This window comes from Ursus arctos, unplaced genomic scaffold, assembly GCF_023065955.2.
Source record: "Ursus arctos isolate Adak ecotype North America unplaced genomic scaffold, UrsArc2.0 scaffold_3, whole genome shotgun sequence".
Lineage (NCBI taxonomy): Eukaryota > Metazoa > Chordata > Mammalia > Carnivora > Ursidae > Ursus > Ursus arctos.
In genome coordinates this window covers 39,274,658-39,293,953 of record NW_026622985.1, presented here as the reverse complement: position 1 = coordinate 39,293,953, position 19,296 = coordinate 39,274,658, and the positions used below count along the sequence as shown (strand labels likewise).

Sequence of the window (19,296 nt, the reverse complement as noted above, 5' to 3'; positions counted from 1 at the left end):
ACCTTTCAGTTATAAGATGAATAAGTTCTGAGGATCTAATGCACAGCATGATAACTTTATGTACAGCATGGTGACTATAGTTAACAATGCTGTGTTGTATACTTGCAGAGCTTTAATGTTCTCACCATAACAAAAATTGTAACAAAATGGTAATTATGTGAGGTGAGAAATATGTTAACTAACCTTATTGTGGTAAATATTTCTCAATATAGATGTATATCAAGTATCACTTGTGCACTTTAAACTTATACAATACTGTATATCAATTACATCTCAATAAAGCTGGAAAAAAGACTATGACAGGGGATTGGCTCCAACACATATTAAATAAAGCTAAACAGTCTTTCTGCTTAAAATACTGTTTCTGGTGCATACAGACCAGTGGAATAGAAACAGATGTAAGGATATTTAGTATATGATAAAAGCATCATCTCAAATCACTGAAGCAAATGTGGGATATTAAATAAATGATGGTAGGATGTCTGGTTAGCCATTTGAAAACATAAAATTAAACCAGTACTTTAGGAGCGCCTGGATGGCTCAGTCAGTTAAGGGTGTGCCTTCAGCTCAGGTCATGATCCCAGGGTCCTGGGATCAAGTCCCAGAGCCCCACTTCAGGCTCTCTGCTCAGTGGGGAGCCTGCTTCTCCCTCTCCCTCTGCCCCTCACCTCCCCCCACCCTAACCAGTCATGCATGCTCTCTCTTGCTCTTGCTCTCACTCTATCTCAAATAAACAAAATATTTTTTTTAAACTAATACTTCACACCATACACAAGACACAAATCACAAATGGATCAGGATTCTAAATGTAAGAAAATAAAACCACATGTGTATAAGAAAATATGGAGGAATTCCTATATTAACTAGGTGTAGGCTAAAGTTCTCTATGACTCAAAACCAACAAATAATAAAAAGGTCAATAAATATGACCACATTAAAAAAATCCTTTTAATTAAAAAGGAAAGAAATTCTAACATATGCTACAACATGGATAAAGCTTAAGGACATTTTGCTAAGAGAAATAAGCCAGTCACAAAAGAACAAATATTTTATGATTCCATTCATATGAGGTACCTAGATTAGTCAAATTCATAGAGATGAAAAGTAGAATGGTTGGCTGCTAGAGGCTCAAGGGAAAAGGAAATGGAGAGTTTCCATTTCATGGGTACAGAGTTTCAGTTTTACAAGATGAAATGAGTTCTGGAAATTGTTGCACAACATTGTGAATATACTGAACTGTACACTTAAAAATGATTAAGATGGTAAATTCTATGTTATGCATTTTTTTTACCATACTTAAAAACAAAAATAAGTTTTTAAAAGCTAATTTTAAACTCTGTCCTTGCCAGAAACCTGCACAAATTAGATTTCTAGGGGAAAATTCCTCATGAGATTTTTTTCCCAGAAAAGCAAAGTAGGAAGCACACTCATCTCCTGAGCTATCAGAAGGAGCGATCCACATTGATACTTCCTACCAAGGAGGATCCAGTTAACTTTTGCCAGTGCATCTGCAAAACAGAGGAGAATTTGTGCAATGGTTCTAGTATTAATCCCCATAGGCACCTCACCTTACTCACCCCCAACTCTTTTTAATGCTTTACAAGGCACCAACTTCTACAACCCCAAGAAATTCACAAAAAGCAAGACAAGATGCCTACTGTAAAAACAGGTCAAGCATTCAAACAGAGGTATGGAAAATGTTTTCTTCTCCCCTTTTCCCACCACATGCTAAATGGCTTTGCCTAGCTGCCTATCTACTTGCTTAAGTTATCCATCACAAATAACTTCTGAGTAAAGGTATGAAAGAAAAAAACATTAAATCAACATCGCATAGTCACATATCCCAGTCTCAAGCCTTGCAGAGCCCTAAAAAAGGAAGCTGTAAAAGATGGTAGTCAACAGTGTCAATGAAGTTCTAGCCCATAAAGAACTAACATATGAAAGGAGAAAACAATGCCTTCGGAGAATCTAATAAAATTAACAGAAAATGGGGATAGGAAGAATATTCAATAGGAGCTGCTGTTTGAAGTTTCATCAGTGATAGTAACATATTTAGAGAAAAACTGTATCCAAAAGACTGAATGGGTTTGTTCGCATAGAAAACAGGGATTCAGAGAAGCAAGTAGGGTGATGCATGCACACCACTCTCAAGGATAGGAAGGCACAAGACAGAAAAAGAGAACCTTTAGTCTACTTTGGGTTCTGCCATGTCCTCATGTGAAATAACCTCAAAGCGATCTATATATAGAGATAGATAATAAATATAAACAGATACATAGATATATAGATATGTATATGTAGTTTTGATTACTAACTGGACTCTCCAGAGCTACCATATTGAAAGAAATGTGCTCTAATAAGTGTTTCATGTATTGTTCTCACAGGAAAAGGGCATTATCAAAACAATGTTCAGGTTAGAGTGAGTCTATTTCTGACTGTTAACTCTAAAAGCACTGGCAAAGTTTAGTTTCTAAGCCTTGGGCCAAAACAATTTCACCAAGCTGATGCCACTCCGCAGAACCTCAGCTAGTCGGTCTTCTATCAACTTTTATCATGATTGTGTAATGCATAATATTTAATAAAAAATTTTACCAGATTTTTAAATAAAAGAGTATGGGATATGTTCCATGAAGCGCATCGTGGTACTAGACCCTGGTTACTACCTGAGTTCCTGAAGAACCTGAATGCTTCATGAGAAAGGGAGTGTAAAAGAGATGGAAATGCTCTTCTTACCTGTTCAACAACCTTTCATAATCTTAAGACTTTCATAAGAAGATTTATAATCCATCTTTCTCAGTCAGCCATTTGAACACTGAGTTACATGTAAGACGACCATATAATTTATCATCTACACCAAGACACTTCTGAAAGTAAGAGAAAATATTTTTTATATAAACAACAGGCATGAAAAGGACTGTCCCAAGCAAACAGAGGTATATTATCATCACAGTCTTATGGCCTTGGTCACTGAATATTCATTACATATCTACTTAGAAGGAGGACCAGTACTCTTCACGATTAAAAAAAAAAAAAAACACCTAGAAGCTTTTGAAACAGTGATCTCAATTGATTATTCAATAAACAAAGTAATTTCCCAAAGACAGGAAAACTTAGGATGACATTGGTCTGCTCATCTTCCCAAAAGAATGTGTTCAGCTCAAGGTTAGTAAGAAAAAGAAAATCCTACTGCTGCTGATAAAGCCATCTGTGCCTCAGAGACGGCTGACAGGTGCCTCCAGAAGAAGCAATCAAAAGTTGTTAACGATCAAAATCATGACAATTAAATACAAGGATCTATTAGGGTCTTATTATCCAAATTTCAATGAAAATAATTCAAACACCCTCTTCCCCAAAGAGAAGAGCAGCTACTTTACTTTCTAAATCCATTGGTTGCACTCTGCTTTTCAGAATATAACTGGAATAGCTTGAGCCCTCAAAATTTTTTAAGAGTACACTCTTCTCTCATTGTAGATTTTCAGCCAGACCACTTTTATAACTAAGGAAATGTGTTCTGGGAAGATGTGGCATTTTTAAAAGTTCAAAGTTGAAAACACATACTCTATAAATAAATCTACAATGAAGCGCTAGAAGGTTTATTTCTGATTTCTATTTAACAAACTAGGAACTAGGCATAAAAATATTGGGCCATAAAATGCTTAAAAAAGTAGATTACTAGAAACTAATAGAACACATTATTATCTATTGAGCCAATGATGGGTCAAATGGCATTTTGAATTCTTGCACAGAATATGAATATGACCTTCATGTATACCATTTACAGAAAGCAATTTTATTTACATTTTTAAATCCACATAAAGGTGAAAGATGATACTGCTGAAAAATGGAACATTTAATTTTTTGCCCCAAGGCATAACTAAGCTCTCCCAAGGTCAAATGTAGCACAAGACTGAAATGAAACCAGGCTCTCCCCCCGCCATCCCATGCCAGAGGGCTTCCACTTAGGGCAGAAATATCTTGGATCTACTTTTATTTTTCAGAAATAGAAAAATTCCTAAATCCAACAGAGTAATTCTATAGAATATTTTGTGAGCATTTTTCCATTTTATTTTTTAAATCATATATCCAGACTATGATAAAAATGCCCAAGCTAAACTAGTTGAATGTTTGGGACTATTCTGACAATAAGGTATTAAACTAAACAGATTTTTAAAAGTTTCTTAGTTTGTATCATCACACAAAGATTTTACTCTTAAAAGAATATGGATTTGCATCTCTGTTTTATATCTGGTAAGCTGTCACAACACAGGACTCATGAGAACAAATGCCACAGGAAAACTGGAGTTTATGCCTCCTACATGTGGTTCTCCTCTTACAAATAAGCTCTACTCTCCTCTCCCCACCTCCTCCTCTCCAGACATGGCAAGTAATTCACAAAACAGGGGTATGATTTGCTGGAAGAGATACAGATGTTAGGGATCATTTTAAACTCCATCACAGATGACTGTGAGGGTTGTGCTTTATGCCCTGGTCTCACTTATTACCTTACCCTGAGACCCAGGGATCATTTTTCGTATCAGTCAGGTCAATAGATGTAGACGTCCTAAAGAGATTGTGTCCCACATGCTATCAGCACAAGCTTAGGTCACAACCATTAATATCAAACCTGCATTTGTTACCCTTGTATCCCCCATTTGATGGGAAACCCCTCAAGAGTAACTACATCTAATGAAAACTACTACATTACCATAACACCGTAGCAATTTTATGCACACACCAGCTACCCAAATAAGGTCTACCCAGAGGAGTGGAAAAAAAGAATTGTGCATTAAAGTGGAAAGCAACAGTTACTTCTTCCAAAAACTTTAAAATGAGGCTCATTCTCCTCCCCCTCCATTATGTGTGCCCATGCATGCACACGTGCACACATGCACACACACAAACACATAATATGGTGCAGTAATTTAAAGAATTAGACTGCCTGGGATAGAATATCACCACCTTGCAGCAGAAACATTCTCAATGCCCCCATTTCCTCATCTATAAAATGGTGCATTATTAATGATATGACTAGGATGGGCATAGCAATATCTTAACACTAATGATATTAACAAAACTTTACTGATATTAATAGTACCTACCATCTCATAGGATTGAGAAAATAAAGTGAGAATGAAAAAGAAAATCCATGCTGAAGTCCAGGCACAGTGCTTGGCTCTGAGTATAAATAGGAATGTAGAACATTTTATCACCTGCGGTCATCCCATACCTTTCCCAATTCTCATGTCAAATCCAAGACACAAAATAGTGTTTCTACGTAGGAACTCTTCTTAGGTACCCAGAGCAATGCCTTGGAAGGAGGCATATGGTGGCGGACAGGAGATATCTTGAGCAGCATAGGAGAGGGGTGCCATGGTTCTCATCCTATCAAAGTATTTCATCTAGGACTACTGCGAGCTTACCGTGGTGCCACACCTAGGCATTCAGCTAGAATGAACTTTAATGGAGGAAAGTAGCCTATATCCCCTGGCCAAAGGTCCCTGGACTTTAAAACTAGTAGGCTAGATATTTTGATTACCTTATGTGCAAATTTTAAGAGAATTTCAAGTGTTAAAAGTAATTAAAAGCAATTATTGCTCATAAATATCAATATTTTAAATCAGATCTTAATAAATGTTCACACTGTTTGCCACCTAACATTAAAACGTCACAAGAATTCTCACTCTACTAGACAATCTATTCATTAGGTCTGTCAAAGACTTGTGTCTTCATTTCAAAAACATTTGATTGGTTGCTGTGGAAATAGCCATCTTCTTCTGGCTTTGGTCACAATGGTTACTATTCGCATTAAATACTTATGGCTCTCTGGGCAACACTGGGCAACTGTACAGCAATAAGCAGGTGGGAAACCAAAGATAGGATGGTCCTGGGTAGAGTCAGTCCTTGCATTTCACACATATAAGGGCTGTGCTGGGAGCAGGAGACCCCGGCCCAGACAACCTTCTGTTTAAAGGGTAACAAGACTTTTTTCTTTACTAGCTCACCACTCCTATATGTCAGGCACCTTTCAAAGCTCTTTATATCACTTTAACTCAGTTAATCCTCAATAATAACTCTATGGGGTAGAAAGTATTGTTAGCCCCATATTACAGACAAGGAAATCAGGGTCTGAAAGGTTAAAAAGTTTGCCCAAAGTCAAAGAACTAATAAAATATATTGCCATTCTCTTCCCCTCCTTTTTCTTAAGAAGTCTTTTTTCAGTGCTGCTTCCCTTAAGAACTGAAGTGAGCCATTTCAGAGAGAAAGAGGGAGAGATACTGGCATGACTGAAAAGGGGCCAGGTCCTCACTGGAGCCCAGAAGTCCTCCACTTTCCCATCAGAACTCCGCTATTTCTACCAAGAATTCGGTGCTGACACTTGCCCAGAGGCCATGACATTACCCACCTAGTAGAAGTAGCATAGTATAATATAGTACAGTATATCTTGGTAGGATATCAGCCATCTTTCGACATGCGTGTTTGCCTTTAAAGCCTCTTCACCATTTGGCCAAAGAACAGAAGCAGGGGAGTGGAATCTATCAATCTGAGACATGTGCATATACATCTGGCCACACATTTATTAGAACCACTCTAATTGTAAAGGATTTCCGTCAAGAATGCAAGGCAGGATTAAACATCTTGGGCCAAATCATTCACTTTTCATGCTTCCACTCTCCAGCACATCTCAGAGAGCAGAGCTGCAGATCCAAAAGTGGCAGTTCAGCTCATCTGTGCTCGTGCCAGATCTGCATTAGTTTGATAACGGCTAGAGGTTATGCCTGGCTCTTCAGTGCAGCTGTTCATAACTCTGCCTTATTAAACATAAAGAAATAAGGTTGAAAATCTAACATGAGGCACTCATTATTCAATTACGTATTTCTTGTGAAAGAGGGAAAAACTCTGCCATGTTCCACAAAATCTCCACATCAATAGCAATTAAGTTTCACATCAAGACCAGAGAAATACCACACTGACTATGCATGAATAACTTCCTTTCAAATGCAATGGTTTGCATCTTTCTCTAAATCTAATACTGTAAAACAATAAATGATGGTGCCCTGGTGCAACAAACGATACACAAATAACTGAAAAAGATATGTGAGTAAAGGTATTTTATAATTTCACTTTTAGAGATCATATAGTCAGCCCTACCACCAACACCACAGCTGCTCCAAGAACAAATCACAACTCACCATTCTACAAATAGATTTAGAATTAAACCTGGGATTAATTATAGTATTTTCATTGAAAACATCTCAAACAAAAAGTATAATGGAATTCTTGTAATCCAGCCCATGTTTTTAAGAGTTTTCCATCACACATTGAGCAGCATCAACAATGAATATAGCCAGTCGGTAACTTATAGCGCTATTCCTTATTTAAAGGGGATGTTAACACAACAGTACAAGGGTCATTTTTATGAAGAGGACAAAAAAACAAAAAACAAAACAAAACAAAACAAAAAAAACTCTGACTATTCTAGGTAATATTTGAATGAAATAAGGGGAAGAGGGAAAGTTTTGAAAAAGTAACTATGGTTTTTGGCCATGATAATTCTCAATTCAATCAGGCAAAAGAAAAATGTTTTATTTTCTAAATAAGAATACAAAAGAAAGAAAGAAAGAAAGAAAGAAAGAAAGAAAGAAAGAAAGAAAGAAAGAAAGAAAGAAAAAAGGAAAAGAAAATAGAAGAAAAGAATTCATAGTGAGGCTTATGGCATTGTCTTCAAGATTCATAAACCAAGTGACAGAATAAAGAAAAATGTAGTCTTTAGTGTTTAAAGGAAGAAAAGAATGAGAACCTCCAGTTTTTCTGAACTTTGCCCACATTTATGGAAAGTAGCTGAAGAGATTTATTTTAATAATTACACTACATTCAGATAGTCTTGTTTTTATGAAGTTTGAGGCTAACTTAAAACCTTTATTTTCTTCTTCAAAAATGCATCTTAAATATTCACAGTACACAACTCTAGTAAAACAATAACTGTACTGTTGGTCATTTTAAACAAAATAATAACATGATATTGGAGCGTGGTTTTGTTTTTTTTTCTTCACACTGGCCCATGAATCTCCTTGTAATCTGGCAAATTAATAAATGCATCTTTCCTAAAATTTTGGCTGTATATTTCGATGTTGTCCTAGAGTCCTACAATCAGTTTCAAAACTGGTCAAGTACATAAAAGAAGGGGCAGCCTTATGATTAGCTCATCAGAGCACAAAGAAGGACAATAAATTTCCATCACATTGTCAAACTCACTCAAAACAATCAAATATTTCACCGAACCATTTACAACTATTGATTGCACACAAAACCTGACTTTATATTCTTCCTATTTTAAGTAGATGTGATATTTTACAAGTGCTTCACAAGTAAGAGAGTGTGAATGTAAAGCAGTCCATTAATTTTATATAAGCTGTTTTATATACCTACGGGTCTCTAATAACATTCAGCTACAAGGTTACAAGAAGAAGAATCACTTTCTAAAGTTCGGTTGGAGAGGCCGCGTATATATACATAACTAAAATTCTAGCTGTCATGCCAGCAGTTTCTCTTTACCAAAATTACTTTCATTCTATGGCTGAAAATACTGACATAAACAGGACAATGGTATAGTGTCAGTTACCAGATTAATATCAAGGAAATGTTACTGTCAAACTCAAATTGAAATTACAAGGCCAGCAACCAGAAAACAAAAGAAGTCCCCACTATAATTTACCAAAGAATCCTTCAAACAGAGATGTACAGATGTATATCTAATCTGGCTCTGCTATGTGTGTGTATGTGTGTGTGTTCAAGTTGGAAATGAAAAAGACTCTTCTAAGTCAGGAAATTTTCTCCAAGCCTTTCTATCATAATTTTTCCTGGTAATAACCTATCTTAGAGAAGAAAATCTGTCATCTCCTCCTTTTTAGACTGTGACTTTCAATTTTATTAAAATTCCTCCTGATCTGCAGTGTGATGTCTTTGTGTTGGCTCTGAAAGGCCATGTAACACAATAATATACATGTGTGTCTTGTGATGGGTCAGGTACAGGGAGAGGCAGAAAAATGTAGGGCCTTGAGGGTGTTTCCAGCTAGCTCTTCCTGCTCAGGTTCCTGCATCATACTGCAACTTTGCCGTGCTAAGCCCAATGTACATTTTCATTGAGTGGTTAGCCTGGCCTCTTGTTCCACTAAGTTAGTACAAGCTAATAAATGTCTTTTCACTTTATTGGAATCTCTCCTTAAAAAGGCATGACTGTGGGGTCTGGTCTTACAGAGATAGTCTTTTAGACTTGAGAAAAGTAAATTAAAAGGACATTCCTGCTAATATCAAAGCAGGCTTATTACTTCAATATAAGCACTTCCTTAATTTTCCTTCCTCAGCATGCTACATAAATATAAATAAAAAGGCTCTCTGCTGGATGCATGTTACATATATCTCACAGAGTTTAATTATAAAGCCTCTAAAAATGAAGATGGTAGGAAGAAATGATGTCAGTAGATCATACAGTCCTGGTATTGAGTTAGTTGGCTGTCTCTGACAGCATGCAAACAAAGACACTCAGGTAATTACAATATACCATGAAAGGCTGGGCTCTGAGGAAAAGAAAATCCAAGTAAAGGTGAAGGGTATTATTTCTACTTTAGTACTTGGAAGTCCACAATTTTAATTTTTGTTTTAATTACTGTTATTATAGATGTTATTATAATTGTGATAATTTTAATGCAATTAAGGATGTGGAGTTAGTTTTTTTAAGCGCCACACCCTATCTTCTCTGCTAGACTGATCTGTTATATAAACAAGGGATGAGCCAGATGAAGGCCAAGCATTCAAAAATACACAACCACTCACAATACACAAAGACACACACACACACACACACACACACACACACACACACACACACTTTGTTGACCTTAAGAGTAATGGCATTGCAGGAAACAGCAAAGACACCACACAGGAATACAACTTCCAACCCTGCAGCTGCCCATCAGGGGAGGCAGGCAACTTCTAAGAGTGAGAAAGACTGTGCCCAGGAGTGGGGGCTGCACAAGTGGGGAGAAATAGGAAAACGCTATGCAATTCACTAGGCAGGACCCTGGACACTGTAGCGACTTCAATGGGTTAAGGTGGGCCCCATTCCCAGTCTTTAAAAACTGCAGTGGGTTGGACCAAGGGCAAAAGGCCATCTTCTTGCTGCAAAGAGGAAGGCTGGTGTCAGCCAGGCCTTCTAGAAGACGCTGGAGGCGTTGCGCCTGAATCTTCCCTTCCATTCCTATTCAATTACCCGCCTCTCCTCACCTCCAGATTGGTTCTCTTCTCGCGGGTTTGCCTTTCTCCAAGCTAGCTTCTAACACAGGTTGACGGAGCACTGCCTGCCAGACCTCTGCTCCTTTAATACCGCGGGGATTTGCAGAATCCGGTATCCCGAAAGGATTACCTCTTACACTGAGGCGAGAGAAACGGACAGAACTTCTCAGACAACCCTCGCCTTTGACACAGAGAACCCCTAGCGCCAACTCTGGGTACTCCCCGGCTTATTTCTGGACCAAATCAACCGTGTGACCACCGTCAAGGAGGAACTACGCACACTTTAAATGACCGCAGTGTTGGCTCTAAAGGGTTGAGAAAGGCCAGGGGAGAGTGTGCAACAGCAGCCGGAGAAGGGGGTGGAGGAAGGAAAGGGGAGGCGGGACAGTGGTTGTGTATGAGTGTTTGGGGGTTGTTCGGGCGTTTAGGGGCTCTTTGTCTGTTTGTTTTGTTAAGTAAATAAGGAGAAACTTCCCCCTACCCCATCTTTGTTCTAATGATGACAGATTCCACGCTGCATCAGGCCCCACACCGGGGAGCCTAACCACACGGAAAATAATGAGGCTGCATCCCAATTCGTCTGCATTAAAGGCGAGCCAAGCACTTTCGATAGGAAATATATCGATTCTTTTGCCCGAGCCGTGGTTTGTCCTGCTCCCCGTGAATAATTACTGCTCCTTTAGAAATTCATAATAATTACGACTTCCCACCCTCCACCCGCGTCGCTCTTTAAGGGCGCCTGATCCTGGAGGTGTCTCGGTGGCTCCAGCCGCGTTCCCTGCAGGTGGGAGATAGGGCATGAATCACTTCTCCCCACTTGGTTATACTCTGGCGAGAAAGTTGATCCCCTCTCCGTACCTCAGTTTTCTTGTGTGTCAAACGGGGCTTTTACGTTGTTAAAGACACTTACAGCTCTACATCATTTGATTCACGTTCGTTCGGGAGGAGGGACAGGTTTAACTGTGCGAAGGAATGCGGACAGGGGAGGAGAAAGTGGGGAAAACCGGGACTCACTTCCCCTCAGCCTAAACTCTGAGGTAATCACGTGACGCCGCAGCCACGGAGGTTGGGGGGAAGGGGTGCAAATGAGCCGATCTGGCCACAGGAAACACTGGGGACCTAGCGATCTGAGAACAGTGCTCCCGAAAGACTGGGAGAGGTAGGCGGGTCGTTAGAGTGGCGACTGGGTGGTAGGGAAGTGTCTGCGGAAGGCGCCAAATCTACTTAAGAGAGACCCAGCCCGCGCCGCCGCGACCGAGGAGGGCTGGTTTGCGGACACCCGGCGGGGCGGGGCGGAGCCTGTGGCTCTGTCCGTGGTTCTGAAGAACCACTATGCGGGCCGGTCTTGCTCACCCGCCGGCCACCGACACATTCAATCTCGGTCCCCGCGACCTCCCTCAGAAGAACTGCTGCGCTCCTGCCTGCTGGCCCAGAAGCACCGAAGCTCGGCGGCGTCGACAAAAAGTTCCCCAGAAGCAACGCTTTGGTGTGAAGTCTTGGGGTCTAGACACGAGAGGGCTGTACCTATGTTTTCTTAAACCAGCTGGGATTGCTCGAGGTCACCTGAGGCTAAAAGCAGACAATAGAGCACGCAGCTGTGGCGGCAGCGACTCCGGCTGGCAAACTTCCCGGGGCCCGAACACTCTGCGGCTTTGGTGAGACGACAGGGTTTCCGAGTCTAGGGTATGAAGCCTACGTCGAAGAAAGTGTCTCGCTTCTAACTTTAGAAGACGACTTGAAATGGCCTTTAAAATCAACGGATGGGGAGGGGTTCTGAGACCTCTGTGTCAGGAGCACGCCCCCTCCCTCTGTTGGGACGAGGACGCCCAAACTCCCTTTGCGGCCTTCACCGCCACTGCCTCGGGTCTTCCCGTCAAAATCCGTTAAGGTTACGAGGGTGATGGGCCAGGCCTGGCCGAAGTCAGGTTCAACAGGGATGCGCAGAGCCCCCACGAGCCAGTTTCTAAGGAAACACTCGGTATTTCTAAGCAGCAATTTGTCTTATTGTGGGAGAAAGAAGCACTACATGAAAAGCCTCTCGGTTCTCCATTCTCATGCAGATGAGGTGATGCGCTCCGGCTGCGGCCTGTGTATCCCCCTCCCCATCGTATTTCCGGCTTGAACAAGAAAATACCCTCATTAATTTAAAGGAAGTAGGAGCGTTAGAAGTCTCTTCGGTACTGGCGCGGGAGAGGCAAGCCGCTGCACTCTCGCTGCTCCTGGGACCCCACGGTGCTCACTCTCCCAGAGACCCCGCTCTGGGCGCCACCTTGCTTTCCACCACCCAGAGCATCCGACTAAACGACAAAGGGACTTTCTGTAACGGAGGGCACCTGAGGAAAGTATTTCTCTCCGTCCCACCGCCACCTCACGCCCGCCAGCCCGCACCTCCACAGTAAACAAAATATACCCAAAAAAAGCTGTTCGCAGAGGGGGTAATTAGGTTTTCAGCCCGCAGCAGAAACGCGGCGCACTCATTAGAAGTTGAAACAATAGCCAGCAACCCTCGAGGGCAGATGGCAAACCTGGAAAATGCGCAAACGCGCTCCTAAGAGCGCGGAGGGGCACGAAGAAGCCGCCAATATATATTATCTCAATAAAAAGGCGCTCTTGGAAAGCTTGCATAATAATTGAGATGGGCGCTCATTTCTGATCTGGGTTGGCATTTCCTCATCTCGAGCTGACAGAGCCAACTCAGGAAATTGCTGGTAATATTCATCTGGGGAGCACTTTCATTAAACGTAATTCATTCGACTTTCACAATAAATTGAGTGACATCCTTACAGCGGAACCTTTTTATCCTTGATTAAGTGCTTGCCAAGCTTTGGTTTCCCACTTTATTGTCACATTCCTTCAAGCGGAGTCGTCAACATGCCAATCGACAGCAGAAAAAATGTGCGCGCCTTGTTTACCAAGCTCCGGGAGGGGTTAGTGCTGACATACAGAAAAAGAGCTGGTCGGAAGCTTGAGTCGCGGATAAATCAAGACCGCAACTTCCTGCACACATGCGTCCGGACCTAAGGAATGGTGGGGAGAAGATTGCAGGGCTAGGCTAAAGAGCGTACCCGCCTTGTCTCCCCGCTGCTCCTGTAAGCAGCTGACCCGACCGAAGCCTCGCCAGCCTGACTAGCCCGCCTCCCCTATTAATTAAAATGACGAAGACTGTTTAGGTCTTAGTATGAGATCTGAAGCTCCAGAAGGATTTGGTTGCTTTAAGGGAAGTTTCCAGGATCGAATCAAAACTAGGCACCTTACTTAATAAAAACAAACAACTCAGAAAGAATGCACACTTCCTAACTGGCTACTTAAAAGCATGCACTTTCAGAGCTTCCATTGGCTTTATTTCTGGGTGGAGGAGTGCAAGAAGAGTGTCATTCCTCATTCTCAGGATTCCCTTTTGACTCTTAAAATGAACGCTGAGACAGCCAAGCCCATTCAGTGCTTTTCAGACCCCAGAATCCAAGCGAAGCTGAGGAGCACCTCGGTATTTCAGGACTGGGAGAAACCAGGAAGTCATTCCTTTGCCAATTCCCAGTCCCTACTCCCCCACCCCCTATAAAATCAAAGAAGGCCAACACAGAAAACTGCTTATTTGAAAAAGCAATATCCAAATGCTTTCATCACTCAAATGTCCTTTTGAAAATATTGTCCACGGTGGTTATTACCTGGACAATGCTGTCAATTTCTGCAGTCCGCAGAAAATTTTCCCTCAGATAGAAAAGTAGGACATTGGGCACCGGTCTCAAAAAAATCAACCAATTTCCCTGCCACCAGATATATTTTTCACCCAGACAACACTTTCATTAAGGAGGAAATAGCCATCAACAATTCAAAGCCAAATAGAAATCAACTTCACACAAAGAGGAGCCACGAACTTAATGGCTTTCCAAGAAAATACAGCTGAGAAAGTTGGAGAGATTCTGGTTCTCCCCTTCTAATACTGAAGGCAGTTTCTCCCAGAAGCTATCACTGGAAGGCCCCAGACTACCATAATCCTCCTGAAGTGTGGCAGAAGGACAACCAACCCACATACCAGGGGAGCTGCTTTCGTGGTCAATGGAAAATTGAACACTTCAGGAAAATGGCTGGAGTAGTAGCAACTTTTCCTCCCACAGAGCCCTAGAATATGTCTTGGGACTTAAAAGTTTTCATGTCCCGCTGCTGGGGCACAGGCTCCTTCAAAAATCTAGGTTTAATCCTATATCAGGAAGGCTGGTCTGGGGTAGAAAATGCAATGGTGTTGGGGAACTTTTAGTACTGCCTCCAAGAACTGGCCTTAATAGAAAACACTGAATAGCCACTGTTAGGTAGTTAATGAACTTTTCTTTTCAGGAATAAGCTCAAACTGTAAAATTTTCAGTGGGCAGTAGCTTAATTTTCATACCTAGTCCAAAGGATAGACATTGGTGGTCTCTCTCCTGCTGCTTTTTCCTCACCTTCCTCAATTCTTAACAGCCACCTTCACGCTGAGTAAAATTCACCCAAACGGTCTGGCTTCTAATAGTGCAGAGGTAGTATTCCATGGATATATTAATCACTCTTTAATCTCTATTAAACAATTGGAGTGCTATTCACATTTTATGGAAACTCTAAATTCGAGGGATTAACTGACTCAAAATCTTTTTTAAGGACAAGGTTTAGAAAGAATTTTTCAGTTCTTGCCCATATTGGCTTAAAAAGCAACTAGATTATTAGCTAATTTAATTCCTAGCAGAACTGGTGGGACCTAAATTGGAGGGTGAGGAGCCTCTTCTCATGAAAAGAGAACTGTGGATATGTGACTGATCACAATAACATCATTCAACCCCTTGCCAGATTCTCTGGACTCAATTTCTGAGTAACTTTTTTGTTGACATGCCCAGGGAGTACTCATCAGATTCAGTTCTCAACTCTGAAAATGGCCACAGGTGAGCCACCAACAGACACCTCTGCTTTCTGCTGGGAGGTGCTCTCCCTGTGTGCCCTGGCCTATCCTTCAGTTTGATCCACCAAAAAGAACCCAATGTAGGACTCAACTTTCTTCAGAAACAGAAATCACATTTTCCTAGTTTATCCAGTCTGTGCTTCAATTCAGTTAAAATGCTATCGTCCTGTTACCCCATTCTATCATACTGAAAACATCTTGGAATCAATCCAGAACTGGCAGAAGAATAAAGATTACAGGACCTTTTTTTTTTTTTTAATTTCAAACAAGTATTATTATGCCACAGGTTCCTCTCCTGATGAATTGAGACTTTTAAATCTATAATACACAAAATTCAGTAGACAGAAAATTCCCTTGCCTTTATTATTATTATTTTTTTAATGGTTTCCTTCTTCCCTACATTTACGGCTGGAGTTAGCCCTGTGGTGATTTTTGAGTATGCTAGCTAATATGCTTCAGAAGGTTACTTTGTAGACACATTTCTAATTAACTTCCCATTGCAGTACTAAATAAGCTTCCAGTTTGATATAGAACAGACTCATCTCTCGATGAACACAAAAACACTCAAAATCCTCAACCTAGAACAGGCATCCAAAGAAACCTGGGCCAAGAAACATTTTGAGAACATTCACTCAAATACAGGCAGAAGAGTGCGACTTAAGAATAGAGCATTGACCTGCTGGATTTTGTTTTTCACAAAAAAAAAAAAATCCCCAATTTGGGAATATTTAAGGTATTTCTCTATAAGCAGAAGCAGGAATGTTTTTGTATAAGAGATACCTATACAAATCTTGTTCCCCTGGACATAATGTGGCAATCACTCCTTGGAAAACATAACTGGGATTTCAGGGGCTTAAAGGGAAAGGTACACTGTGCTATCAGCTAGGAGGCAAGGCATAAATAGAGCACCCTGTCACTTCACTTGTGGTGTGAGCTCATAAAGACATAAAATTACTCATTAAATTCCTTCTTGGTTTATGGCAACTCAAGGAGAAAAAAATTAAATAAAATAATGGTTTTGCCACTCCTGCCTTCTTGGAGTGTAACTTGAAGCAGCTCCTGACAAACTGCATGCATCTATTGCAGTTTCTTCCTAAGATCTGGGATGTTCTAAGATACAGCTACAAACGAATGATAAATTCAGTCACAGTATGTGGTGTTTAATAAAATAGATGGAGAAAGAAGCTTTGACCATTTCTTGGTCTGTCTCACTGCCCTAGAGTTTTATTTAATCAAGGCTCTTCACTTCTTTACCTGCCTAGAACCAACCTGTCCTGACTGCCCAATTCACCCTTTTAAGTTTATTTCCATGGTAAAAACCAGCTCCCTGCTCTTCCAGGAAAATATCTTGGAATTCTGTGGGCAAATCACCATAGGATTACAATCCCTGGAAATACTACCTTGGGTCACAGCCACCAGTCTTTTGTTTTTGTGGTGCCCTGTGGTTTCTAATCCCCGACACACAAAACAACTTTAGATCGGAGAGAAAAGAATGGACTTCTAAATCGCCTTCTCTATTTTATTGTTCACATTTCGTATTGTTTTGAGTGAAATTGGAAAAATTGTCTCCTTTCTCCGTATTGCCAAAAGGCATTCAGGTAATGAAGTCTGTAACTAAACGGTAATTGAATCAGCATAATTTGCACACTGAATGGTTTTCAAATGCTCCCAGTTTACAATTAAAGGAGAATTAATGCGCTTGTTGTTGAGAACGCAGCGCATTAGAATAAATCCAGCACTGTTGTTGTAATGAGTGGAAAACGGTTTAACTGCCAACAAACACATTTAAAATTTAACACAACGTATTGATTTCACTTCTGCTTTTGATAGATTATTTTCCAGACTATCGAAATAGTTGCTCCAAGCAATAAACTGCACCACAGCCATGAGCCTTTACTGTGTGTGAGTACAGTCCAAGGACGTAAGAACAGTCTTGAGGTTCAGGTCATGACTTAAAGGTACGCAGAGGAAAGGGGCAGGAGGGTTTCCATGGTCAAGGGAATCGTTAATATCCCTTCTCTGTAGCTTTCATTTTGCGGTCCCTCCCCCTTCTTTCAATAAACAATTTCTGTATTTCCTCTGGCCAAACTTTCTGCCCTCTGGGCTCTCAATGTCAGTGAGTAGACTGGACACAGGTGGGAGCAAGAATGATTGAAGATGGGAAATGGGAAGGACAATTTTTGCATTCTGTCTGCGTTCCAGCCGGGGAAGGCACAGACTTCCGTGACAGAGTCAGAAAGGCTGTTCTTTTGGATTGGCTGCCCTGGCTTTCACCTGTTTACCCCAAGGTGTCCTGTAGGCGAGGACACTGACGCGCAGCGCCCTCTGGCGTCCGCGGCTCCGACAGTCAGGCGATAAAGATGCAAAGAGGAGCAACACTAAGGGCTCTTGAATTGAAGCTGAAACCCGTGAAAGGCACACACCCTCACATACATATTCACACCCGCGTATACATACACACTCATTAACATACACAGAGTTCACACAACTAGCAGCCCCGCAGTCACATGCACCGGGGCAACAGCTGGGAAACGCTGTCAACTGAAGGGTTGACAACACTTCTGCTCCCGGTCTTGTGGGTTCTGAAGCCCCTGAGATTGAGGGACGGCACCGCCCCCACCCCATTCCGTTTTTCCAGCCCGGTCAGAGAGCTCGGCTGCCCCAGCGGTCCTCACCCCTACTCAGAACACACTGAGCCCTCCGTGCACTCCTGTGGCTCAGAAATAAGCGATGGGGGAGCCGGTGCACTGAACACAACTTCGCCAGCAGGGTGCGAGTGTCCCTGGCCCTCCCTGAAGCCAGACATGAGAAATTGCTCTCTCCGTCTTGGCTCCACGCAGTGCTCACAGCTACCAATTCACCTACACCCCCAGTTCCAACAGTGTGCAAAATCCAGACACCCGAAACTCCACTCCAGAAAGACTCTGGCAGTGGCTTTGCTTAGTATTTTCCTGACAACAAGGTCTGCCATTCCTTAGTAAGGGGCTCGGCCCTGGAACTGGGGTTCGGTTACATGGTGGAAAGAAGAGATTGGGAGGAGAGGGAGGAAAGCCACTACATGTTTGCCAGGGCATCCCTGATCTAACTCTAATCGCTTGTGGTGCTCTTATCTGATACACTTGTCCTCTGTGAACCCTACAAGTCAAACAAAGTTACCTGCACTTCTTTATGCGTCCTATCTCCAAACTGGGGGACTAGGTGGGTGGATTCACTTTCAAAGTCACAGACCTAGGCAGATTCGTGCTCCGCACTCTCTACTTCCATTTTCTTTCGTTTAAACTCTGTGGATGAACTAATGAGAGTTCCATGTATATTCAAACCTTCCTTTTGCCCTCTCTGCCCATAAAGCATCCCATCCCACTATCTCCTCGGTTTCTGGGTGTCTAGGGCGCCCTAGACGCTGTTCAGAATCACGCACAGGAGAGGGGGGACTGAAGCAAGAAATGAGGGTGGGAAACCCGAAAAATCCCGCAGGGATCCAAAGACCAGCTTGCCAAAGTTGTTCCAACACGGTCGCTAGGAACGCTGCTCCGCTGAACTGGCGGTCTCACCCTCCTCCCGCGCGCCCCTGGTTGTCTGTCCTCGCGACGAGGGTGGGATTGCGGGGGCGCCGGATCGGCAGCGACTTACCAAGTAAACGGTGGGCTGCAGGAGGAGAAGCACGTACCAGCACGCAGCCTGCATCCTCCCGCGTCTCAAACTTCCTCGGCGGTGCTTTCGCTGAGTCTTTGTTCCTTCAAAAACATAGATCCACCTGACATCCACTTTACAGAGCAAGGAGCGCTCTCAGCAGCCTAGATACAAATGAAATTAGACATCCCATGACCACGCGGGCAAGGTTAGGCTTGGCGACCAAGCGAGGAAAGGGGGTCGTGGAGGGGAGGGGTGGACCAAAAACCGGGGGGGAGGGCAGGAAAAATTGAAAAGCTAGTAAATCCAGCGCCTGAAATCAGCGAGCGCGCGGTCCGCAGGCAAGCGGTCAGGAGGGTAGGATAATGAGGGGCTCCTTGCGCCCTGCACTCCTCGGGTGCGAGTTCCCGGGCGGTGGAGACAGGAGGTGGCGGGGCACACAGAGCCGCGTG

At 42.2% G+C, this 19,296-nt stretch overlaps 1 protein-coding gene across 2 annotated transcripts in view; it reads right to left on the bottom strand.

The window, feature by feature from the left end:
• NXPH1 (neurexophilin 1) overlaps positions 1–19,296 on the bottom strand; it is a 285,500-nt gene that overhangs the window by 265,272 nt on the left and 932 nt on the right. The window contains exon 2 of one of the 2 annotated variants that reach the window (XM_057304416.1): positions 18,845–19,008. In XM_057304416.1, the coding sequence (XP_057160399.1) occupies positions 18,845–18,898 (54 nt within the window). In that variant the 5' untranslated portion in view covers positions 18,899–19,008. Of the gene's footprint in view, positions 1–18,844; positions 19,108–19,296 lie in introns of those variants that run through there. The other variant, XM_057304417.1, reaches the window with a different exon arrangement.